This window comes from Dreissena polymorpha, chromosome 12, assembly GCF_020536995.1.
Source record: "Dreissena polymorpha isolate Duluth1 chromosome 12, UMN_Dpol_1.0, whole genome shotgun sequence".
NCBI classification, from domain to species: domain Eukaryota; kingdom Metazoa; phylum Mollusca; class Bivalvia; order Myida; family Dreissenidae; genus Dreissena; species Dreissena polymorpha.
The window spans coordinates 2,426,899-2,453,780 of NC_068366.1; the positions used below are offsets into that span (position 1 = coordinate 2,426,899).

General features: G+C 35.5%; 1 protein-coding gene across 6 annotated transcripts in view; it reads left to right on the plus strand.

Moving 5' to 3' along the window:
• The window catches only part of LOC127854041 (uncharacterized), a 90,013-nt gene that overhangs the window by 31,383 nt on the left and 31,748 nt on the right, over positions 1-26,882 (plus strand). For 5 of the 6 annotated variants that reach the window (XM_052388971.1, XM_052388974.1, XM_052388976.1 and 2 more), the window contains exon 2: positions 2,086-2,647. In XM_052388971.1, coding sequence (XP_052244931.1) covers positions 2,159-2,647 — 489 coding nt within the window. In that variant the 5' untranslated portion in view covers positions 2,086-2,158. Of the gene's footprint in view, positions 1-2,085; positions 2,648-24,745; positions 24,802-26,882 lie in introns of those variants that run through there. The other variant, XM_052388973.1, reaches the window with a different exon arrangement.

Genomic DNA, 26,882 nt, shown 5'->3' on the forward strand with positions numbered 1-26,882 from the left:
GCTGAATATCTTCATTTAACATATTTCTGGTCTAAAGAAAATTCCAGGTCACCTAGTTCACGGATAGCGTCTTTATTATATAACGATTATTTTACTGGCCGCCAACTCCGGTGATGACCTGTATATAAACTCTGAATGTCCGCGAATTGACCCGATATACCTCGCGGGTTGAAATGCAATGCTTTAAAGTGAGGCCTCGCTTCCATTGCTCTTTATACTTTTACATGTTAACATGTTGACAGGAATAAGGAAGTAAGTACTAAATATGAGAACATAGCCTTTTAAGTATAAACGCTCTTGCGCTGGTAATACTCTGAAAATAAAAGGTGTACGCACAAACTGTATTGATGTCGAGAATTGAGTGTAAAACTGTTCTATCTATTAAGCCTTTTCATTCGAGATAAAATTGTTTCATACAGTAAAACAGTGTTACAAAGACACGGATATGTTTCCAATGTTCTGGTGGTATACTCAAATCAGCCAATGGAATAAATGAAGTGTATTCATTCGTACCTAGCCGCGGGAAATTTTATTGGAATTTTATTGGACACTTACAAAGTTCAGGCTAAGGTGAAAAGCTGGCTTATGCAGCTTACGCCGAAAAATGTGAAAATGTGGAAAGACAATATAATGCTAATTTTATTTCAATGTTATCATTAGGTTATGACACCATGAAAACATAAAATGAATAATGTTAAAACTATATTCTGCATGAAAAGCACAATTTCCATGTGGATTACACCCGGTTTCCATAATCAGTCTCTTAAGCAATGTTTTATTGGTCATTGTCCGCTCGGGTACTACTTAAATGTGCCCCGGGTACTCTTACAGTAAGAATACTTAAATGTACCCCAGGTGTGAAAAATATACCAATACATACCTGGCAAATTTAGACTGTATCCGAGTTGTATTCCCGCCAAAAATGCGATGTCGGAGAACGCCCTACGGAATACGTAACGGAATTCCCCTATTCTCATTTAAGTAGTACCCGAGCTGACAAATTGTTATGCGCGCCATTCCTGTAGTCAAAATCAGTCAACAGAATTTTCCTCCCCTCTGACTTTGTCTCAATCACACCCCTGACAATGAACAATCAAGCTTGAGTAACTTGCCACAATTGCATCATGGAGGAGTACACTGTAAGAACCGATTTGTGTGGTTGGTATGTCACAGCCTTCGAACTGCAATACACCCACTGAAATCATAGATTGATAGTGACACGAGTTATTCATGCTCAACTGATTCACAGCCGGTTCTATCTTCAGTACCTTGAGGCCATAAAACTTAGAAATTATTTTGGATATTATGATTGAATTTTTATAGTAACGAGAGACTGCTTGGCGAAGCGAAATTACTCTAGCAAAAATATCAGAGAAACAACGGCCACGGTCAGTTTGATTCGGAGTTTCATAATTTGCATATTGCCCTATTACTACACGCACTTACAGCGACAGGGTACAACATAATTTTGGTCTGTTTTATTGTTGTCCATGTGTACATGCAGGATGATTTGTGGCATATTTTGGGGATGCACAAAAAGGTGATATTCTGAACAATTTTTTTGTTTAAATTCAAAGATGATTATAAAGGAGTCCGACGGACTCACCTGAAACACAAATAAGGAGTTTGAGTCTCTTTTTAAGGAGTCTTGGACTCCTGGATTCATGTTATTGTCATACGCTGGCAAACGTTTAGGTCTTTTCCTGGCATATCTATGGATCAATTAAAGTGACCCATTCCCAAACCAAAACCAAAATTGTAAAAAAAATCCCAATTAGAAAAAAAAGTCACAATTATTGAAAATAAAATGGAAAGAAGGGTCTACTTGAAATTATTATTGTGTCTGAATTGTATTTCATTTACATCAAACATATGATTTTGAATTACATATGTATTATACATGTATAAAGTTATATTAAATTAGTTTTTCCCAATTCAGCGGACATTTTGCTCAAAAAAATCCCAATCCAAAATTGCATATTTTCCCAAAATGGCCAGGAAAAGGCCTTGCCGTACGTTAATTAGTGTGTTCAGTCCATATGATAGGTTCAATCTATTTAATTATGTTTTTTTTATATTTTATAGATGACGCTGAAATAATGGCCTGCTCGTACAACACAAGTTGACTCTTCTGAAGATATTGTGTGGTTGTAACAAAATGGCGAGTTTAGCTGATGTGTATAAGGATAAGGAAAGGACAAACTGGCTGAAGGCGTGGCTAGCAATAGACATTGCAAAGTCTGGCTTGGAACACTTAGCTGACAACGAGGCTCAGAATTTTCACCGGCTAATTTACAGTCATGTAGGATCTTCTTGCACCAGCTGTACCACAGCAAATGTACAGCATAAAAAACCATGTCCAAGAAAGATTTGTGATCAAGTTTGTCAGAAAATTATCAAGGAACATAGGTATAATAGTTTGTCTTGGAAGAATACATCTGCGCAATTGTGGCAAACAAACTATTGGGAAATAGCAAAATGTTATTTCCCACCAGATGGATATGCTGCCACAAGTTCAATTCGAGATACAGACTTCAACGGAGTCATCAGTTTTATGCTAAACTGTAAACGCTTTGATAGCAGTATGTCTTTTCCAATTACAACGGGAAAGCCCACAACTCACACGTCTGCGTGTCTCCTGTATAAGGTAAGAACTGCAGTGTCTCCTGACACAAGTAATGTATGCATTTTGTTACTAAATACTTAACATATATTTTTAAAAGTTATGCGTAACAATTATTGTGCATATAAGCAATTATGTGAATTGGACCTTATACATGTAACTTGGATTTTTTTTTGCGAAATAATTGAAGGATTTATTGTTATGTATGAAGTTTTAATTTAAATCGTATATAATATTAGCTGAGTAACGTGTGTTTCGTCCAAACAATCTATAAGCGAAGTTTATTATTCAATTAAAAAGCCATTTAGCCTTTTAACAATTTAACATTTATACGAAATTTTAAGAACGTGCAATATTTGCGCAATTGAAAGATGTTATAATCAAAGCGCTGAAGGCACTGAATTTGTTCGCTGTTGTATAATCTTAGACGCAACTCAATTTTCAAAATTATGCTATAGCTTTTAATGTCGCAAGTTTGAAATGACCACAACCCATTCAAATTTATAAAGAGTGTGTTTTAAGGCACAGGTCGAGATGTATGTTTTTTTTAAATCATTGATACAGCTAATCAGTGTACACAGGCTAATCTTATTTGACATGCATTGAGCCCCGTTTTCCCTGAAAGCAGCTAATATGTATTGATTTCAGTGATAAACACTAGACTGGTCAATATACGCTCTGTGTTACCGGTTAAACTATTAGGTTTAACAGTTTGCATTTTGTGTAACCCAGTGATTTATTTTGTGTTTTTTTTTGTTACAGCCTGTGCCATTTGGATTGGCAAAATTAGCGCGATAAACCATGACATTGGGAAAAATCGCGCGATAAACCATGAAATTGGGAAACATTAAGCATTGTAAATATGATTATAAGAACAGAATTAAAATTGTTAAGTGCATGTACAGATATCATTTTTATATTAGTGCTGCTTTAATGTCTTCTTACAATGAAGACAACGTTTAGTTAATATCCTTCCACATGCATATTAAACTTGCAATACTCTATAGATTCTTAAATACACCATTTAATCACAGCCTCCTAAGAGTATTAGTTTAATTCAGCTTTAAAAAAAATTAAATATCATATGGTAAAAACTAGGGATGCAAGAGGTTACAAAAATCAGTAACCGGTTAACCTTTTGCCGTAACCGGTTATTAACCGGTTAACCGAAACGCGTTAGGTAGTTTCAATGTTAGAGTACATAAAAATGTCATACTGCTCGAACCGCTCTATAGAAACGAATGTAATTTCTAATTTGAGATCGCTTGCGTCATTATTTTATTTTTGATTAGGCCGCTTATATTACGTTCGCGTCATATCGCTCACACAATTGCTAAGTCAATATTTCTGGCATTGTCGTGAACACATGCTTCAACACGTCCCTTCAGACCAAACTCATCCACACAATCCTTAAGGCGAATTGCAAGGTTTTCGCCGGTGTGTCGCTCTGGCATGGCGCGGATCATAAGTATGCGCGACTCCATTGACCAGTCATCTTTGATGTAGTGTACGGTTACTGTGAGGTATGCTTCTGTGGCATTGGATGTCCAGGAGTCAGTTGTGAGGGCGACTGACGTGCTTCCCTGAAGACTGGACAGCAGAGACTTCTTTGCGTCATTATACTGCTGGTCAATGCGCGCCCTGACGGTTGTTCTAGAAGGCACCTCGTACTGCGGATTCAGAAGTTGCATCAGATGACGAAAACTCTCGTGTTCCACGATTTTCATGGGCACGTATGCCTGGACCACGAAATTTGCAAGGGCCTGATTGATCGCCTCGCTCGAAGCAAGACGGGGGCCATAAACCTGGTGTAACGTCTGTTGCTTTGCCACATCCGGACTGGCCTTGTTGTTATCAACGGACGGTTGCTTAAATTTTATATGATTTCGAAGATTTGAGGTGCCGCCATGCAGTTGAATTGTTGCACTGCATAACAGACAAGATGCAGTGCTCTTGTCTGCCGATTTTCTGAAGTGTTTCCATACCTCGGACGGTAATGGTGGCATCGTTGGTGACGTAAATTACAATAATGGTAATACTTTCTCAGAAACAAAAACGACGTTAACTCGACAAGATTTTAACTACGAATGCATTCCTAATAAAATTGTTACTTATTAAACACGGTATTTTCGCGAGCAATCAGTGTTGGATATTGGTTAACAAAACATCAAAAAGCCGTGCATTGTCTAAACTGTTTTTTTATCGCGAGTTCGATAAACGTGTCAATTACGTCTTCGCTAATAGCCCCCACTCCCCGCAGTTCGCTAGTTAAATTTTCGCGAGTCAAACAAAACAATGGTGCAAATTATCAAAACTAACGCCTATTTGTTATCATAAAGGTATTGGTTTATTGCTTTATTGCTGTGTTTGTTGACACGTTATTTATTACCGTCGACTGTGCGGCATGTTGTTTTAACTAGTCGCCAGCGCAATTTGGCAGTATGTCACGCGAAAAAAGTAAAAATGTAAAAGTTATTCGATAAAAAAAAAACACAATCAATTTTGTTCCCAGGTTAACCTTTTGACGAAAATGTAACCGGTTAACTGGTCGTTCGGTAGGTTAACCGGTTAACCGGTTAACCTCTTGCATCCCTAGTAAAAACATTAAGAAGTATTAGCAAACACGTTTTGGTGTTCTTGCTGTGCTAATGATGTATCAAATGGAGTTAAAATAATATATTTAATTTGTTTACCTTTCAATATCTTGCACTTTACATCCTCAGTTCAATGCTATTTCAGTTAACTGTACAGCGTGACAAACATAATAAAGCAGAATTTGCATATGAATCTAATTTTACACAGATCCACTAACATATAAATCAAATCATGTTTGTCTCTTTCATTTTCGAACGATTCTCATCTCAAATGCTTTAAATTTGTGAGTAGACTGAACTCCAATTTTCCAACACTGGTTTCCGTGACGCACATTCATTGTACAGATTTCTCATAAATAATAAAATATTTGTCGTTTTTAAATCTCAAACGTAGTATTTTGCATTAATTGACACACGCATTTAATTATTCCTTAATAACCATATGCTATTCAATGTTAGTTTGAATGTAATTTATCATTTTTGCCGCTCATCGCAAATTTCTCGTCTGCTTGCCACCATCTTGGACGTGTGTAAAAACAGGTGTTCTCAATCGGGACACATCGACTATCTTTGGTATCGTCCGCAATATATAGAGAGATGCGTAGATAGCAACGTAAAATCGTATTCAGCTACATTCGCGAACAATACGTAAGTCAGTTGTCGTTTGGCGACGACTTGACAAGCTCGATACGTACTCGATCTACGAAATTATCGCTAAATGACATTGTAATCTTATTGGCTTTATTGGGAAAATTCAGTCATTTTTTGGGAAGTTTATGTCAATTTTGGGGGGAAAATCTTCAATTTTTGCAATTGGGAAGCAGCCGAATATCGGCTGTAATTTTGGGTAAAAAAAATCACTGTAATGTATTTTTTTTTTGCTTGAACCAGAAGTTCACAAGTTTACTTTCTGTGATATTGGGACGAAACACATCAGACATTTGATCCATATTTTTCTAAATCCTGAAATATCAACTAGTTAATACACAAATTTACCAAAGGTTTTCCAAAATTTATCAATTATAAATGTTAAATCATGAATTTGATCAGTGTCTGGTGTGTCTTGAAGGGTACTGTTTGGTCAATATGATAATAGAGCCAATGTTTGCACTAATGGTTTTATTTTCCATATGTATACACTGATTAAATTGAACACTAATCATAACTTCGTAAATCCAAACTTCTGTAAAGTTCTTCCATGTCTCACAGGTCTGAAAATATTAAGAGTATAATTAATAATTTAAGAGTATTTAATGTACTATTCTCTTTAAAAAAATCACAATAATTAAAGAGTCTTCAATGTCAAAATTAAGATATTACAAAGTGTGCTGTCTATCCAAGTTTGAAATGCTGAGGAGTATTTTTTCAGTATCAATGATGAGAAAGCAAACAGAGAAAGTGGTATTCTCAAACTACTTTGATCTAGTCAGTTCGTCACTTAATAAAAAGCAAAGCACAGCACACACCTACCAGTAATTGCTTATGCCCTATAATATTGAAGGACAACACGAAAAAAGACACAATATTGTGATAATTTTGCTTCTGTTCAAAGAATAATTATAACAGAACAAGTTGACTGGGTTTTGTTAATAAATTTTTACCTGAAAACTTACATTGAATCCTTTTTCCACACATAAGTATGTCTGGAGGAGCCGTCTTCTTCATGACATCGGTTTCAAGAACTGAGTGTTTCACAGCAATTAATGTCCTCAACTTCTTGTTCCTTTTGAAGAACTTGACCCATGGCCATTCATCAACCTTTAAAGACAAATAAAAGTAGAGCTTTATAAAAAAAGAGACTTCTGTCAAGGCACTAACTGTCTACAACACCCTCGAACTAAGAAATCACCACATTCATGAGCATGGTCTATGAAACAGCATAATGTGTTAAAATGATGTATTATATTTTCAGTTTTTTTGGTGAAAATGTCATTACTACATTTAAGCAATACCACAATTTACTAGTTTTAAATTGAACTGAAGATTCAGGGTACAGCGAGTATCCATAGTAAACATGGAAAATTGAAATAAATGAAGTCATATTTCTATCACAGTAACAGATCAATATGATACATAATAAGACCATAATTATTTACTTATTTATATTTAAACGAATACATGTCTGAATGTCTGCAACTATTTGAAAAAGTTAAAATCAGTGCTCTTTTTGTGAGTTTATAAAATGAAAACACATATATATAATATCAATGAATTCAATTGATGTTTTAAAATTTTTAAGTAGAAAAGATCAACAACAAACTCAACAAACTTTAATGACTTGTCAGTAAGTTGGACACCTTTATCACTGTGTTAACTGTTTTGCAATTTGAAATGGTTAATATTCATAAATATTATAATGTAGACTGTAAAACCAGTAATATGCAGTAGGCCTAAGTAGAGCTGCTAGACACAGGTGGTTGCTTAAGTCAGGCAGAAATATGACTGTTTATAGGTTAAAGCCACACATCTTGAAATGAAGTACATGTTAATCAATACTTATAGATGCAATTTGATATTGTGCAAAATTGTCATTAAACCTAAAACCTATTTAGCAAGTAATTTATTATTGTTTTAAATTTTAAAACCGAAAGTAAGATTTCAATACTTATACGTCCATTTCGACAAAAGCGATTATTTTTAAGTTTTAAGCGCAAAAAGACGGATTTCTACCTTGTAACCACCAGATATATTCTTATTGAGATAGATAAAATTAAATCTATAGCTTATTTAGCATGTAATTCATTATTTTTCAAACGGTACCGCATTTAAAACCAAAAGTAGGATTTCTAGACGTATACGTCCCTTTCGACAAACTTATTTTATAAGTTTTAAAGCGCAAATGAAACGGATTTCTACCTTGTAACAACCAGATATATTCTTATTGGCATAGATAAAATATGTTTCTTATTTATACCTAAATTTACTATGCCATGTATTTCATTTAAAGGTGTGTGGCTTTAATGCTAATCAAAGTCATTTTGAAGCAGCCTCTAAATTTTATTAATAAACTTTATTTTACCTTGGACTTAGTGACAAGATAGCTGTCAGGGGTGGCGAAATCTCAAAAAACTATACTTGTCCACGGACAACCATTTAGGAAATTTAACTTGTCCGTTGCTGAACTACACTTGTCCGTTAATGTTTATATAAATTATAAACGCATTTATTGTTATACCTACACGTGTACCATTCTAACAGACCCTACGGTGTACACCTCCAAGATAAAATCGTGGCCAGTTACTTAGAAAACTGATGATGGCAACGGTGTCATCATCGTTGAAATTGTGCATTTGTGTATTGTCAAAACATTTTTTCATCACTTTAAGCGTTTTAACAAAGACTTGTGTCATTAATTACACACAACTGTAAACTTTTAGTTTTATTCTCAAATGAGCATAAGTAAATGTGTAATCCGACAAACATTTCCGAATTTTAATGACAGCCATTGCCATATGCAACGTAACTATCCGGCTATGCTCGAATTTGTATGAAGTAAAACATGAGAAAAAAATGATGCTAGAATTTAGCGAACATTTGGTATTAATGCATTTTAAAATTTAAGACGAACATTCAATATTTAGATACGGAATGAACGAGCAAACCAGCCTTTATACTGTCTGGCCGAATGTTGAAAATGCGGCATGCTCCCGGTCTCTTATAAAATAAGGGAGATCACTGCACAGGAGGGTGCCCGTATTTTAGCTTGATTGCTCCGCAAATAGCACTGACAATGTAATCGCGTGTCAACATTCGGTTTTGTAAAACTTAATTACGGCTTTAATACAATGCTTTTTTTTGTATTCCTTGACCCGACTGGTTGTCCACGGACAACTTATTTGGAAAAAAAATCAGTTGCCCAGACAAGCAAATGTACGACTCGGGCAACTCGAACATTTGATTTCGCCACCCCTGGCTGTCAAGACATAACGGGCATTTTACATAACGAAGGAATATGTCCAAATATTCTAAACCCATTGTTTACTGATTGTTACTTTGTATTTTAAGTGCAACAACATTAAAGATGACAATCTGATGATAACAAGCCACCAACGAAGTCTGCATTACTGTCTTCATTTTAAATTTGATTCGGAAGTTACGTTTGACGCTTGTTTGTATTACGATGGTGTCAAACATAGCATCTGTGACACATACATTCTGTCAAACAGTAACGGGCGTTTCTTAGTTGGTGAAATTTACCATTGTTTACACAATATAATCGTTTTCCGCATTAACATTTAAATAAAAATAAGATGATATATGCAACATTATATCAGATGACTTCGCAAGTTAGTAATTAACAAAAATTAGCTTAAGTGACGGACGTTACCATTGTTAGTGACGGACGTTACCGTTGGAAAAAGGTTTTACCGACACTCCACTAACTTCGTTTTCTTCCATCTTAAAGCGTGTACCCATCAATTGATGACGTATTTGGCAAACGGTGTTGGTATAAAACAATAAACAGCATGATAATAGCACGGGCACTGCTATTATGTTCACGGTAGAGCAAAGTAGCGGAGGTTACGTTATTGACCGACAGCGGACAACGTCAAGAAAATTGTTCAATTTTAAAATGAAAAGACGTTTCTTTCCCAAATTAGTATTATAAATCAACAGTTGAGATTGTTTAAGAGCTATGTAAATTTGAACGAATCTCTTTATCAATGTTTAACCCTAGAATAATTTGACGATTTTGTTTTATTTTGACCGACAGCATAACAGCCGCAACCAACAATTAGAACTCCAGTTTTTTTTAACTTAATAGTGCTTAAATTACATTTACATGCAAAAATAGAGCAGAAAAAAACATTTTTGTTTCAAAACATGACCAAAACAGCACATACTGTAGTTCTGCACCATTGAGACACTTTAAAATGTTTTGACATGCCTTACTAGACATGCCACTTGAAGGAGGTCCTAAATTAATGACAATTTCCACAACAAATATTTGTATGTCATACTCACCTTCACTATGAAATACATTTTATTTTATGTATCTTTTTGTTAAAGGAAATAAGTCTACAAGTACAAGATTTTCAGTTTAATCACTTCAATTTGTAAAAAAATGAACAAAAACGTGACGCCCGTTATTGTTTCCATTTTTAGCCGGATTTTTTTCGAAAAAATCTCGGCTTATAGATTGATGTTGTCGGGCGGGCGGGGGGCGGGCGGGCGGGCGGGATGGCGGCGTGCGCGAAAATGTTAAAGTTCTTATTTCATGGTATAACTTTGGTATGCTTGGACCTAGAGTCTTCAAACTTGACATGAAGGTTGGCCAGGATTAACAGATGACCACTGGTCATTTCAAGGTCATTCATTTGAAGGTCAAGGTCACTGTGACCTTCAATATAAAAAATGTTAAAGTTGTTATAACTTTGGTATGCTTGGACCTAGAGTCTTGAAACTTGACATGAAGGTTGGCCATAACTAGTTAGTAACCACTGGTCATTTCAAGGTCATTCATTTGAAGGTCAAGGTCACTGTGACCTTGAATGTAAAAATGTTAAAGTTCTTATTTCATGGTATAACTTTGGTATGCTTGGACCTAGAGTCTTCAAACTTGACATGAAGGTTGGCCAGGATTAACAGATGACCACTGGTCATTTCAAGGTCATTCATTTGAAGGTGAAGGTCACTGTGACCTTCAATATAAAAATGTTAAAGTTGTTATAACTTTGGTATGCTTGGACCTAGAGTCTTGAAACTTGACATGAAGGTTGGCCAGAACTAGTAAGTAACCACTGGACATTTCAAGGTCATTCATTTGAAGGTCAAGGTCACTGTGACCTTGAATGTAAAAATGTTAAAGTTGTTATAACTTTGGTATGCTTGGACCTAGAGTCTTGAAACTTGACATGAAGGTTGGCCAGAACTAGTAAGTAACCACTGGACATTTCAAGGTCATTCATTTGAAGGTCAAGGTCACTGTGACCTTGAATGTAAAAATGTTAAAGTTCTTATTTCATGTTATAACTTTGGTATGCTTGTACCTAGAGTCTTCAAACTTGAAATAAAGATTGGCCAGTACTAGAAGATGACCACTGGTCATTTCAATGTCATTCATTTGAAGGTCAAGGTCACTGTGACCTTAAATGTTAAAATGTTAAAATTGTTATAACTTTGGTATGCTTGGACATAGAGTCTTCAAACTTGACATGAAGGTTTGCAAGCACACTTAGATGACCACTGGTCATTTCAAGGTCATTCATTCTAAGGTCAAGGTCACTGTGACCTTGAATGTAAAAATGTTAAAGTTCTTATAACTTTGGTAGGTAAAAATGTTAAAGTTCTTATTCCATGTTATAACTTTGGTATGCTTGTACCTAGAGTCTTCAAACTTGACATAAAGGTTGGCCAGTACTAGAAGATCACCACTGCTCATTTCAATGTCATTCATTTGAAGGTCAAGGTCACTGTGACCTTCAATGTTAAAATGTTAAAATTGTTATAACTTTGGTATGCTTGGACCTAGAATCTCAAACTTGACGTAAAGGTTTGCAAGCACACTTAGATGACCACTGGTCATTTCAAGGTCATTCATTTCAATGTCATTCATTTGAAGGTCAAGGTCACTGTGAACTTAAATGTTAAAATGTTAAAATTGTTGTAACTTTGGTATGCTTGGACCTAGAATCTCAAACTTGACGTAAAGGTTTGCAAGCACACTTAGATGACCACTGGTCATTTCAAGGTCATTCATTTGAAGGTCGAGGTCACTGTGACCTTGGATGTAAATATGTTAAAGTTGTTAATACTTTGGTATGCTTAGACCTAGAGTCTTCAAACTTGATATGAAGGTTGGCCAGAACTAGTAGATGACCACTGGTCATTTTAAGGTCAAGGTCACCGTGACCTTGAATGTAAAAATGTTAAAATTCTTATTTCATGGTATAACTTTCTTATGCTTGGACTTACAGTCTTCAAACTGGACATGAAGGTTGGCCAGCACTAGTAGATGACAATTGGTCATTTTAAGGTCATTGAAGGTCAAGGTCACTGTGACCTTGAATGTTAAAAATTAAAATATTTCAGTAATTTAAGTATTGCATTGACAAAAACACGAAAGGTACTTTCCTGTCATTTAAATCAAAAATCCGGCTTCAATGCGGTCATCTCCGACCGCGGAACTCTTGTTCTGATATAGAGCCATTTCCTTACCAAGAATTGAAGTTCTTTTCACAGTTACTGTACAGATTTATTATTTTTATTATTTATAACCCAAATGATTGATTTGTCAAAGTGTTTTTTAAATGATATAATTATAATTTCTTTGATGTTCATTACATACCTGTGGACTGATGTCCATAAATACATGATCAACTCTAGCTATGATCTCTTTTAAACCACAGCCTTGGTTGTCAGTGATGTCTTACATAGTAATAATTGACTGTGAGACCCTCCCCCCCCCTACATCCCCCCCCCCCAGTTGGATTGGACAAAATTCAAGGGAAATAATAACCTTTAAAGGGAGATGGTTTCTATACCTGCCAAATGTTAAATAGAAATGTTATTTCAATGCGGCGCAGTAGGGGGCATTGTGTTTCTGACAAACACATCTCTTGTTCTGCCTATTTTGGGAAAAGGAGTCTGACCAAATTGGGATTTTTTTTTCGACAAAATTTGCCATTTTGAGAATTTTTGCTTCGATGAAACGGCTCATTAAGGAAAAAATTGTGAATTTATCATGCTTAAATAATTCAGTGGTTTAACAAATAAATTTATTTTTAGGCCATCCTTAAAAATTCTTTTGTTTGGCATTACCCCACCGACCCACTAAAACCGGACCGACTGAATTTTTTTTTGTTACTTTCAAAAAATTTTTTTTTTTGCTCGCCTAAACTTCTTTCCGCTAAAATTGTCCTTTCCGCTTTTTATCCTTTCTGGTTATTTGCGTCATTTAATTGAATGCTATTTCAAGGATATCTAGAATAGCAATGAACAAAACGCATACCGGTATTTATTTGAGTCGCCTATTTATTTGACATATGCATATGCGATTAATTAGACTTTAAATACAATTAAACTTCTCTTGTTTTTCTCGTATCCCTTTAATTAAAATACGCTGCTGTCGATAAGGATAGTTTGGGAGTAAAAAAATTAATTAATTATCACCATTCAATTCAATTCGGCAATCGGCAGAGATGTGTAATATTATCGCCATACTAATAATTAATTAATTATCACTCTTTAATTCAGATCGGTATAAATATTCGGTATAAAGATAAACAGTGGTCAGCTTAGAAATATTTATTGAAGGGTATTGTCACGTTTTTTTTTCATTTGCTTATCTCTTTATACGACTTTCTGACCGGTCGCTATTTTGGAGGCAGATGGCGATATAAATTGTGTATTCAAAGTATACAACATCTGCGCATGAATGACCCAATATTATCCAATAGCTCCACCCGTTCTCACGTTTCATTCCATAATGTCATGTCATGTGTAAGCGAGCTCAATGCTGATTGGCCAGCTACCATGTGCACTTCATTACCAATAAGATCAAGCAACGTCTAATCGGGTACAGACCAGGTTTCGTTAACTGTTCGTATTGCAAACACTTTCATTGAAACAAAGAGACAAATATAGAAAACCAGTCCGGATTAAAAAGGGCGGATGTTTTCAACAAAATATTACTAGATTTTCGCATTTTCGCAATTTAGATTTTTCTTGAGCCAAATTTTGAATAGTTTTGCAAATGACTCAAATGGCAAACGACAGCGAGAGCATTGCGAACGTGTTTTTATTATGCCCCCCTTCGAAGAAGAGGAGGTATATTGCTTTGCTCATGTCGGTCGGTCTGTCGGTCGGTCCGTCCACCAGGTGGTTTCCGGATGATAACGCAAGAACGCTTAGGCCTAGGATCATGAAACTTCATAGGTACATTGATCATGACTCGCAGATGACCCCTATTGATTTTTCGGTCACAAGACCAAAGGTCAAGGTCACGGTGACCCGAAATAGTAAAATGGTTTCCGGATGATAACTCAAGAACGCTTATGCCTAGGATCATGAAACTTGATAGGTAGATTGATCATGACTCGCTCAACCCCTCTTGATTTTCAGGTCACTAGGTCAAAGGTCAAGGTCAGAGTGACCCAAAATAGTAAAATGGTTTCCAGATGATAACTCAAGAACGCTTATGCCTAGGATCATGAAACTTGATAGGTAGATTGATCATGACTCGCAGATGACCCCTATTGATTTTGGGGTCACTAGGTCAAAGGTCAAGGTCACAGTGACTCGCAAAAGTAAAATGGTTTCCAGATGATAACTCAAGAACGCTTATGCCTAGGATCATGAAACTTCGTAGGTAGATTGATAATGGCTGGCAGATGACCGCTATTGATTTTCAGGTCACTAGGTCAAAGGTCAAGGTCACGGTAACCCGAAATAGTAAAATGGTTTCTGGTTGATAACTCAAGAACGCTTATGGCTAGGATCATGAAACTTCATAGGTACATTGATCATGACTGGCAGATGACCCCTATAGATTTTCAGGTCACTAGGTCAAAGGTCAAGGTCACAGTGACAAAAACATATTCACACAATGCCTGTCACTACAACGCAGAGCCCATATGGGGGGCATGCATGTTTAACAAACAGCCCTTGTTGGAATAAATGTTCACTACTACAGGTCTCGCACTGTTGTTGCCATTTGCGAAAGTATAGCGAATTTGTCCCTAGAAAAATATCATTTGCGAATATGCTTAAATCTCGTTAAATTTCATTGAAAACATCCGCCATTTTAATACGGAGTGGTTTTTTTAACTATTTTTCTCTTGGTTTCCATGAACAATTTGAAGCGCATATGGTAGCGGGCCAATCAACATTGAGTTCGCTATCGGGTAATATTGGGTCATTCATGCTCAGATAATGGAATACACAGTTGATATTGTCGTCTGCCTACAATATAACGGCCGATGGCAAAAGTCGTATAAAAAATAAGTAAATGAAAAGAAGCTCTTTATAGAAAAAATATACTTACTAATACACGTGCAATGATATGGACGGTGCAGAAAAATCTTGACCAATTTCCTTTCATGAGGCAGAAGACTTGGAGCTTTATTTGATAATTACCTTTCAGTTTGGTAGAGGTCGGAGTTCAATGTCAGAAAAAACAATTACTAAAAAAAATAAAATCCCTACCTACTGACCCACGCAAATTTACCTGGGTCGGGTTATGCCAAACATACAATTTTTTAAGGATGGCCTTATTTGTTATTTTGTCTTCTATATATAAACAGATGAAATACATGTATTGGGCATGTTCAACGTTTATTCAAGTACTGCAGTTTTGTTTTTCAGTTACAGTTACACTCTGAGATAAAAACTGTACAGTCAAAACCTTATTGCAGATATTTTTGACCAAAACAAACACTGGTTACACAAGTTATAAGACACTTAATTCTTAAAAAAAAATTTTTTATTTTTTTTGGAAATTGGAATTTTTTTATATAATTATCCCCCGCCAGAGGCGGCGGGATATTGTTTTGGCGTTGTCCGTCCGTCCGGCACTTTTGTGTCCGGAGCCATATCTTGGAAGTGCTTTGGCGGATTTCATTGAAACTTCGTATGAGTATATATATTCATAAGAGGATGATGCACTCCAAATGGCATTGTACACAATCTGTTAAAAATAGAGTTATGGCCATTTGTATCTTGAAAAAATGCTTTTTACTATAGGCACTTTTGTGTCCGGAGCCATATCTTGGAAGTGCTTTGGCGGATTTCATTGAAACTTGGTATGAGTATATATATGCATAAGAGAATGATGCATGCCAAATGGCATTGTACACCATCTGTTAAAAACAGAGTTATGGCCCTTTGTATCTTGAAAAAATGCTTTTGACTATAGGCACTTTTGTGTCCGGAGCCATATCTTGGAAGTGCTTTGGCGGATTTCATTGAAACTTGGTATGAGTATATATATATGCATAAGAGGATGATGCACGCCAAACGGCATTGTACACCATCTGTTAAAAACAGAGTTATGGCCCTTTGTAACTTGAAAAAATGCTTTTTACTATAGGCACTTTTGTGTCCGGAGCCATATCTTGGAAGTGCTTTGGCAGATTTCATTGAAACTTGGTACGAGTATATATCCCCCGCCAGAGGCGGAGGGATATTGTTTTGGCGTTGTCCGTCCGGCTGTCCGTCTGTCCGTCACTTATGTGTCCGGAGCCATATCTTGGAAGTGCTTTTGCGGATTTCATTGAAACTTTGAATGAGTATATATATTGATACTAGGATGATGCACGCCAAATGGCATTGTACATCATCTGATAATAACAGAGTTATGGCCCTTTGTATCTTCAAAAAAATGCTTTTTTAGTGGCAAATATAACACGTTTGTGTCCAGAAGTATCAGAAGGGGATATCAATTCAAGGAATTTGCTTGTTTTGTTTTGGGATGGGGTCCATTTGCTTTGGGAGTGCCTCCATTTTCCGGAGGCGCAGAGAGTGCTGAAAAACCCTTGAAGTCACATTAATTATTCATTCTTCATGAAACTTTGTCAAAACATTTGTCTCACTAAAATCTCAGCTGAGTTCGAAAATGGTATCAGTCAGTTGAAAAACATGGCCGCCAGGGGGCACGGCAGTTTTCCTTATATGGCTATATTAAAACCTTTTAACACTCTAGAAGTCTTAATTTTTGTTCAATCTTCGTGATACTTGATCAGAAAATAGTGTTCTAATGATATCTCGGCTGAGTTCTTAAATTGTTCCCGTCTGTTGAAATATATGGCCACCAGGGGGCGGGGCAGTTAGCTTATATGGCTATAATAAAACCGTGTTAACACTCTAGGAGTCACATTTATAGTCTAATCTTCATGAAACTTGGTCAGTACATTTGTTATAATGACAGACAGACAGACAGAATGTTTTATTGACGTAAACTTTACAGTTTTTTGTCATTACAAAATAGTTACATGTATACAAAGCATTATGTCAACGTGATAACAAATAAGAATATTTAAATATCATATTGATCGCGTAAAGATCATATTCATACATACATGATTTTAATTAATAAGTTGTATATAATAAAGATTTGTTTTAAATACTAATAAGAAACAAAAAAAAACACAATAAAATAGTATTCGTGTTTCTCTAGATTAACATATACAGATGATGAAAACAATTATTTGTTATTAACTTTCATAGAAATATTGGAGGATGAAAACCATAAATATAGTTCAATTATTTAAACGTTATACAAGACAACTTGATACGAAAAAAAATGAAGAAAAATTAGTTAGTTAATATTTTAACAAATTTGTTCAAGATAAGTAAAATTTGATCATGCGTTAAGGCTATAAGTGAAGTATTTGAAATATACTAAACTGTACAACATATATAATTTAAAAACAAAAGGTAATTGTACAAAATTTGATTATTTTTTGTACATTTTTCAAAATATGCAACAATAATATTTAAGTTGTGCTAGGCTAACATATTCAGATGATGAATAAGGTGAATGTACTAAGAACTTGTACAGACGAATGTTGAGGTTGAACATAGTACGACCATCAAACATTAAAAAAAAGACGAGTTTATTTACCCAACTACTTAGTGTTTTTCCCAGGAAGGCAAAGGGGCATGGCACATTCCTTTCAAAAAGGGCATTTTAGAGCGCAGTTTAGGCAAAAAAGGGCAAAAACGTTCCCTATATACCTGAATCACGGGGAAACATGTAATCGCATCAGAAGCAGTTGTGGAAAAAATAACATATAAACAAGCACATTTAATTGTAATAGATGTATTTAACTTACTATGATTTATATTAATATATTTACCTTGCAATGTACATTTAAGTTCCATGCTGTTTCAATAAACTGTACAGCACGACAAACATAATAAAGCAATATATGCATATGAATCTGATTATACACAGATCCACTAACATATAAATGAAACCATGTTTGTCTTATCCCATTTTCTAACGATAATCTCGACAGATGTTTAAAATAACATTGCGAGTAAATTGATCGCTAACAATATGCAAACACTCGTTTCCGTGACATGATACATCCACTGAGTAGATTACAAATAAATAAATAATGTTGTTGCTATCTAAAACATTTTTATGCATCGTTGATTATCACAGACATTTCATTAATTTCTTCTAAATGTATAATCTCCACTGTAAATTCAATCGTTTACGACGTTATTTGCCATTTTTGCCGAGTCACAATTTAATTCTGTATAGTCCGCCATGTTGATAAAATGTCAAATGATGTAAGCGACAGGTGCGCAAAGCAACGTTAAATCGTATACGCGATTCGCATTTTGTTAAATTAGTATACGTCTCAGTAATTGTTTCAATAATTAATTATTAGATCTAATTATCTTAAAGACGAAAACGATAAAGAATAAATTTGTTTGTGAATTTAAATGTTATTATGCGTAAAAATATTTGTTTTGATATAACTGAAAAATGCATGCAAAGCACAATTGACACGAGAATTAAACATCGAGTTTTTCATAAAAAATCTCTGAAGTAATGATTATATTCTGGAGGAGTACACATTGCCGAGCGAAAATTAAGTGCGCTTGGTATAACATAGCCTCCGGCAATATCGATTGATACTGACACGGGGTTATTCACGCATGACTAATTCACAGCTTTGGAGCAGTCAGTAAGACCTACCTATAAATCGAGCACTGTTATAGATTAAATCTGCTCAATTAAATATAGTCGATTAGACGTTGACGTCTCTTGAGTAAATCAAGCACAGTCGGAGCGTCACAGACAATCAAGGAAGCTGATTATGCGGACCAAGTTAGATCGTAAGGCAATAAAGATGTTATCGATAAGGGCGCGTGGTGAAATTTGCCTTTGAAAAAAAGGGCGCGTGGCGAAATTTGCCTTTGAAAAGGGCAGCGTGGCGATCCGGGAGGGCGGCGTGGCTTTTCGCCACGCTAAAATGGCCTGGGAAATACACTACTACTAGATGAAGGGGAATTTATTAGTTAATATTTGAATATCCAGGGTTAGTTAGCTGGGTGGGGCTGCATTATGGCTCTACATATGAACTTGCTCAGGTTCCTTACTTGTGTTTTGTTTGAAGTACCCATTAATTCAACAAATTTAAACATACTTGGTCTTTTATAATAGTAGGCTTTGATTAGTTCTTTTCTCAGTGAATTGAAGGCTGGGCATATCATGATAAAATGGTACTCATCTTCAATATCTCTGACTTGACATTTTGCGCATACTCGCTGTGATCTCTCTATATTGTTATGTCTACCTGTTTCAATTGCTAGTTTGAGCGACGATAATCGTAATTTGGAAACACATATAAGCAATTTGTTTGGCAAATAATCAAGATATGGTTCAAACTCAAAGGTGCATTTAAATAATTTATATGTCATTAATGAGTTGCTATTATTAATCGAATTGTACCAGGATTGCTTAAAAACGTCTAAAACAGTTGACTTAAATACAATATGGGCGGTATCGAGATTGACCGAAGAGGGATTGTAATATACGTATGAAAATCCGTAGGTATCCAATTACTTCTTCACATTTAAAGCCCAATTGCCTTTACATAGTTTCATACTTTTGAAGCGTTCATACAATTTTGATATGATTATGTTATTTGAATGGATAAGTTTACACCAGTATTTTATTATATGAACATTTCTGTTAATGCAAAGTGGATACCTTCCTAGTTCCCCATATACTCCCATGCTGCTGCTAGATGCTTTGATACCTAGGAGCCTTTTACAAAACTTAAGATGTATACGTTCTATTTCGATAAACTTATCAAATCCCCATATCTCGCAACCATAATTTAAAGTCGCACCCACGAATGCGTCAAAAAGTTGAAAAGCAAGACTAGGTTTGATATCAAGGTTTTTTAAATTAATCATTAAAACATTTAGGGCTTTAAGTCCTTTCCCAGAAAGAGATTCAGCGTTTAGTAAAAACGAACCCGTGTAATTAAAAACTGTTCCTAAGTAATTGAAGTCATCAACTATAACTAACTTTTCACATTTAAATGACCATTTTTCATTGTTAAAAGTCGGTCCTCTTTTTCTAAATACCATTACCTTAGTTTTGCTAATATTAACTTCTAGACCCCAAAGATCGCAATATTCGCTAAGGTTGTTAATACTTTGTTGGTGGTCAGTTACAGACTTGCCGAATATTACCATATCATCAGCAAAAAGCATAAGTATAAATATCAAGTCATCATATGAAAGTCCAGAATTGACGTCTTTTTCTAAAAATAGTTCAAGGTCATCTAAGAATAGAGAAAACAGCACCGGCGAGAGTACCTCTCCCTGTTTGAGTCCAATCGCACAATTAAAGAAATCCGAGTATGAATTACACTTTTTTACACAGCATTTAACTTGATGATACATGTCTTTGATGAGCGTTAGTAATTTACCGTTAATACCTGCGTTGTAAAGCTTATACCATAGTCCATTTAAATAGACCGAATCAAATGCACGTTTCATATCGATAAAACAACAGTACAAACGTCCGTTAGAATTCACGACATTTTGAATAATAGCATTAAGTCGGGGGGTTTTTTTAGAGAAAGGGGAAGACGCTGGACGCTGGGTGAAAGGGGGAAAAAGAGTGCGAAAGAGACATATTAGGGGAAAAAATAAAAACTGTTCATTTCAATGTCTATAACTCATCAAAAGAGGCTTGTCTCCGTCCTTTTTGTTCTAAAACACATTTAACACGTATTAAAGTCAAAGTCCTTAATTAAGTTGCAGGTGTAGATCTAATTATGGGAAATGTTTTCAACTATATTTCTGTACTGGGGCCGGGGGACGATGTCAATTTTGTGATTTCAATTTCATGATGAATGGGTTGACGATATTGATCTGCTACAGTATTGGAAGGGAAAGGAGCAGCAGCTGCCGATTGTCTACTTTCACTTTCACAATGTTCGATGTTGATTACCTCAGAATCCTGATGGGTTATATCGGTTTTCGATGATTCTTTCTTAAAAAATACCTCGATGCGTTCAGTATCTTCCGAGTCCGAATGTTTTATTTTGTTTGTGTAAGAACGCCAATTGTGAGACATTTTTTTCTGTTTTCACGTTTATATCTTGGCTTGCACATAGCCCGGATGAAAATTCGACTGGTTTCTGGTAATTTATTGACGAAACACCCTTCTCGCGCAAGACCGGTATCCAGTTAAATAGTCACATGATTATTACGATTAGTTGCCCAGTTTACATAACGTTATTTAAGAGCTATATTTAGAATAACTGGGATTCCCAGATTTTTTGTGTTCGTCTGGAGAGAGAGAGAAAGATCGTTGTACATGGTGCAAATTGGATAATTTGTTGAATGCCCAAAGGAAAAATAAACATTTCTTTGAAAGAAAATATTATATTTTGGTGAAAAATGATATTTTTGGTGGGGAAATTGTATTTTGAGGGGAAAAATTCTGGTAGGGGAAGACGCCGAATATCGGCGTCACTTTCTTAGTAAAAAAAACCCCTGATTAAGTACAAAAATAGCGTCAGAAGTCGAGCGGCCCTTCCGGAAGCCGAATTGAGCGTCACTTAAAATGTTATTATTTTCAATCCAGTTATTTAAACGACTGTTTAGAATGCTCGTAAAAAGTTTGGACATGCAGCTTACCAGAGTAATCCCCCTACATTGTCATGGTCATTCTTTTTAAAAACAGGCACAATGAATCCCTTTGACCATTCTGGAGAAAAATGACCTGAATTCAGTATAGCATTAAATATCTTTAATAGATGTGGTGATAATATATCTAAACTTTCGATGAAATATTCGTTTAACAAATAGTCACAGCCACACGATTTATTACGTTTAAGCCGATTAACTGCCTTATCGATTTCATCAGTGGTAATTGGACCATCTAATTCTTCAAATCTGCCGTTATTAATGTTAAAATTATAAGAAATGCAAAATTGTTCTGCTTGGATATGATCTACGTGTTTTAAATCGTTCTGGAGAGAGTAAAAATAATTATAAAAATCATCAATGGACAAAGAATCACTTATGCTAGTTTTATTTTTACTAAAAAGCTTCCAAAAATCTCTAGGCTTTGAGTGTCTAAGACTAACGATTTCTTTTAATTTTTTGCTTTTATGTTGCTGACGTTTCGATTTAACAGTACGTTTGTACAATGATTTGTTATTTATCATAAGCGCTCTATCGATATCTGATCTGCTTTTATTGTATTCCATAAGAGCTTTGAAATATGCAGATTTTGCTAGACGGCAGTCGTTATCGAACCACTCTGCTTTCTTAAATAATGTATTTTTAGAGTAAGATTTCTCACTTTTTAAATCATGATAGCTAGGCTGAGTTTGAAAATGGTTCCGGTCCACTGAAAAACATTGCCGCCAGTGGGCGGGGCAGTTTTCCTAATATGGCTTAAGTAAAACCTTGTTAACACTCTAGAAGTCACATTTATAGTCCAATCTTCATGAAACTTGGTCATAACATTTGTCTCAATAATAGCTCAGTTGAGTTTGAAATGGTTCCGGACCGTTAAAAAATATGGGCGCCAGGGAGCAATGCAGTTTTCCTAATATGGCTATAATAAAACCTTGTAAACACTCTAGGAATCACATTTATAGTCAAATCTTCCTGAAACTTGGTCAGAACATTTCTTCTTATGAACATTACCAACCCAAATATCTAAGAACAATTATCGCATTACTCTCATTAATTATTGCCATTACTTCAGATTGTTATATTTATTTTGCAGAAATTCAGCATAGTGGTAAAACCAATAAAACAACAAAATTGTTACAAATGAATCTTATCTGACCTTTTATTCACTTTTGACAATATATATAAAACTCAGTTATACATGTGCTTTGATCTTTGCAGTAAATAGTGTTGATTGATGCTTCATTGAATAGCCATGTGTTACAGGCTTGCATTTTCTAGGAAACTGGCCCCAATTAACTGGGTTTGCACATCAAAAACCCTTTTCTTGATATATAAGATGGACACCACTGACTACAGTTTGCAACTTTGCAGTCATTCTGTAGTTTGTGTGTTATTATCAAAGATTTGTGATTTGAACAGGTTTTATTGTTGTTTCAATTTGAATTATCATTGCAAGGTGAGTCTGAATATTTTGGTAGTTTAAAAAAACTTTGTCCAACATGTGAACGATTGTGTTATAAGAAAACAACAACAATTAATCACATTTTTAAGAAGCACAACAACTGTTTGGTTAAATACTGTGAAACAATTTATTTTGCCCAGCACGAAATGTCGTCATTTTTATAAAAATGACGTTTTCGCTATCACTTGAATTCGCCAATTCCTGACTTTGAAAGAAAAAATAAAAAATGCTTCAGTCAATGTCCGATTTGTTTGTCCGAAATATTTCGCGGTTGCGATAAATCGTAGTAAGGAAAGAGGGAGGACACTTGAGAGTCATTTGCAGGAGGTGGGGCCTGTTTGTCACATGTCAATATACTAGTCTTTTGTTATCAGATGATCAGTAATCGGTCCCCATATGTGTATTATTACAATGATTAGCGGATTAATGGGACTAATTAACCGTTAACGAGTGTTTTAAAATTAAAACAGTGAAGCCAATTGCAAATTGGTCTCATTCATTTATTATCATGACCAATCTACCCCGGTAATGACAATCTTACCTTTATCGGCACAAATAAGAGAAGGTGCGAAGATTATTGGTTGAAATTAGTGTTAGCAAACTATTTGGTCAGTTTTTAATAAAGTTTCAAGAGTTTTACATCGTAAATATTTTATCACTTTAAGTACAATAAGTTTCTGAAGTGTCAAATTAACAGTGCATTATGGGACAGTGGTTTCATATGGCACAGTTCAGATTTAATTGTAACAAACAATGGACGAATGCGTTTAAATTAGATTGAATGCAATAGGATACAAACAATGTTTGATTGCATCATAATCAGTCATTCGAAAAACGTGCTTTCAGGGGATTTCCTGAAAATCGCGAAAAAAAAATAAATTCTGTAAACAATTACCCTACATGTACGTTTGGTGGAACTAATCGTCATGATTGCTAATTTCTCTTTACCTGTTACGTTTTCAATTGCTACTAGTAACAATTATTTGAAACATGTATCATAAAACTTGTCAAAGCTGTCAATGATTTAAACACATTGATAGCCCATAAACGATGCACAAGCTATTTTTACACCTTTTTTTGTAGCAAACAACCAAACAAAAATAGATATGTTCTGTATTAATTTGTAATCAATTAGGAGAATGTATACAAGTCAGTTGTTGATCACACATCATCATCTTTTAATTTCGTTTATTGTCTTTGATCCGGATCCGCTGCGTGGAGGCTGTATTATCTGCAACAACACTGAAAAACACAATATACACAATGGGTAATAAAGTTGTTAACAATAAGCGCTAATCATTGCTATTCTACCTAAACGAAGTCAACGCAGTCGTTACAGCTGTTCTGCATTCGCGTTTAAGTGCAATGTCACGTGACAGTTAAGTACACCTGTGTAATCTACACCCTTTTGTGTCAAAACCGGATTTATCTTGATTACGAAACAGACGGAGTATGTATGCGTGGATTACGTTGGATTTTAGTGCCTCATGCCTTTGGTAATTCATTCTTAATTTGTTTAAATATGGGACATAATTGTTCGTTAGGATCTTGAATTCGTCAATCGGTCTGCTGACGTAATACACGAACATTAATGCCTGACGATTAATAATGGTTTCACAGTTGTTGTTTTGGTTGTTGTTTCTTTTTCAAAATTGATTTATTTATGCTGTGGTTTTTTATGTCCCCCACTATAGTAGTGGGGGACATATTGTTTTTGCCCTGTCTGTTGGTCTATTGGTCTGTTCAGGTCTGTCTGTTTGCGCCAACTTTAACATTTTGCAATAACTTTTGCTATATTGAAGATAGCAACTTCATATTTGGCATGCATGTGTATCTCATGAAGCTGCACATTTTGAGTGGTGAAAGGTCAAGGTCATCCTTCAAGGTCAGAGGTCAAATATATGTGGCCAAAATCGCTAATTTTATGAATACTTTTGCAATATTGAAGATAGCAACTTGATATTTGGCATGCATGTGTATCTCACGGAGCTGCACATTTTGAGTGGTGAAAGGTCAAGGTCATCCTTCAAGGTCAGAGGTCAATTATATGTGGCCAAAATCGCTCATTTTATGAATACTTTTGCAATATTGAAGATAGCAACTTGATATTTGGCATGCATGTGCACCTCATGGAGCTGCTCATTTTGAGTGGTGAAAGGTCAAGGTCAAGGTCATCCTTCAAGGTCAGAGGTCAAATATATGTGGCCCAAATCGCTTATTTTATGAATACTTTTGCAATATTGAAGATAGCAACTTGATATTTGGCATGCATGTGTATCTCATGGAGCTGCACATTTTGAGTGGTGAAAGGTCAAGGTCATCCTTCACAAGGTCAAGGTCATCCTACAATGTCAAAAATCATATAGGGGGACATTGTGTTTCACAAACACATCTTGTTTTTTTTTGCATTTAAATTCCAAATAGTCTGACAGTTGTTTGTATATCATACATTTTGAAATTTCTTGTGTGTATTTACTTCTGTATTTTAACTATGAGAAATATTAAGTGTCAGATATTTGGATTCTATAAGGAGATCGTTTTCGAATTTCAAGTAGATATTCCAGGCCTTTTTCTGCCTATCTCACGGGTCCGATAGTCGGACCTATTCCCAATGCCAAATATGCACATTTGTTTGCTCCCCCCTAACAATTTTTGGGGGAGCATATAGTCGCCGCTTCGTCTGTCCGTCCGTCCGTATGTTCATCCGTAAACAATTTTTGTCCGGGCAATTTCTCAGCAACTAATGACCGGAATTCAATTAAAATTTACGGGAAGCTTCACTACCAAGAGGAGATGTGCATATTATCAGCAGGTTCTGGTCGAATGAATTTTCACAGAGTTATGGCCCTTTGAAATTTTCCATTAGCTGTACATATGGTGCAATTCTTGTCCGGGCTATTTCTCAGCAACTAATGACTGGAATTCAATGAAACTTTAAGGGAAGCTTCACTACCATAAGGAGATGTGCATATTATCAGCCGGTTCTGGTCGGATGATTTTTCACAGAGTTATGGCCCTTTTAAATTTTCCATGGTACATATAGTGCAATTCTTGTCCGAGCTATTTCTCAGCATCTTATGACGGGAATGCAATGAAACTTTATGGTTAGCTTCACTACCAACAGGAGACGTGCATATTATCAGCCGGTTATGGTCGGATGATTTTTCACAGAGTTATGGCCCTTTGAAATTTTCTTAAACTGTACATATAGTGCAATTCTTGTCCAGGCTATTTCTCCCCAACTACTGACTGGAATTCAATGAAGCTTTATGGGAAGCTTAACTACCTTGAGGAGATGCACATGTTTTTGTGGGCTCTGGTTAGATGATTTATTTAGAGAATTATGGCCCTTTGAAATTCTTAAGTTGCTAAACCATCCATCCTGTTATTTTGTCCAACGTTATGCCCCTCAAGACGTGTCCTTTTATTTGAATATATAGTGCAATATTGTGACAAAAAACCTTTGGGGAGCATCACCCGTCTCCGTTTCTTCTTTCCCAATTCTCAAAAAAAATCCCAATTTCCGACCGAACCCTTCTCGAAAAAGTGCACTAAATGTGCATTTAATGTGCATTAA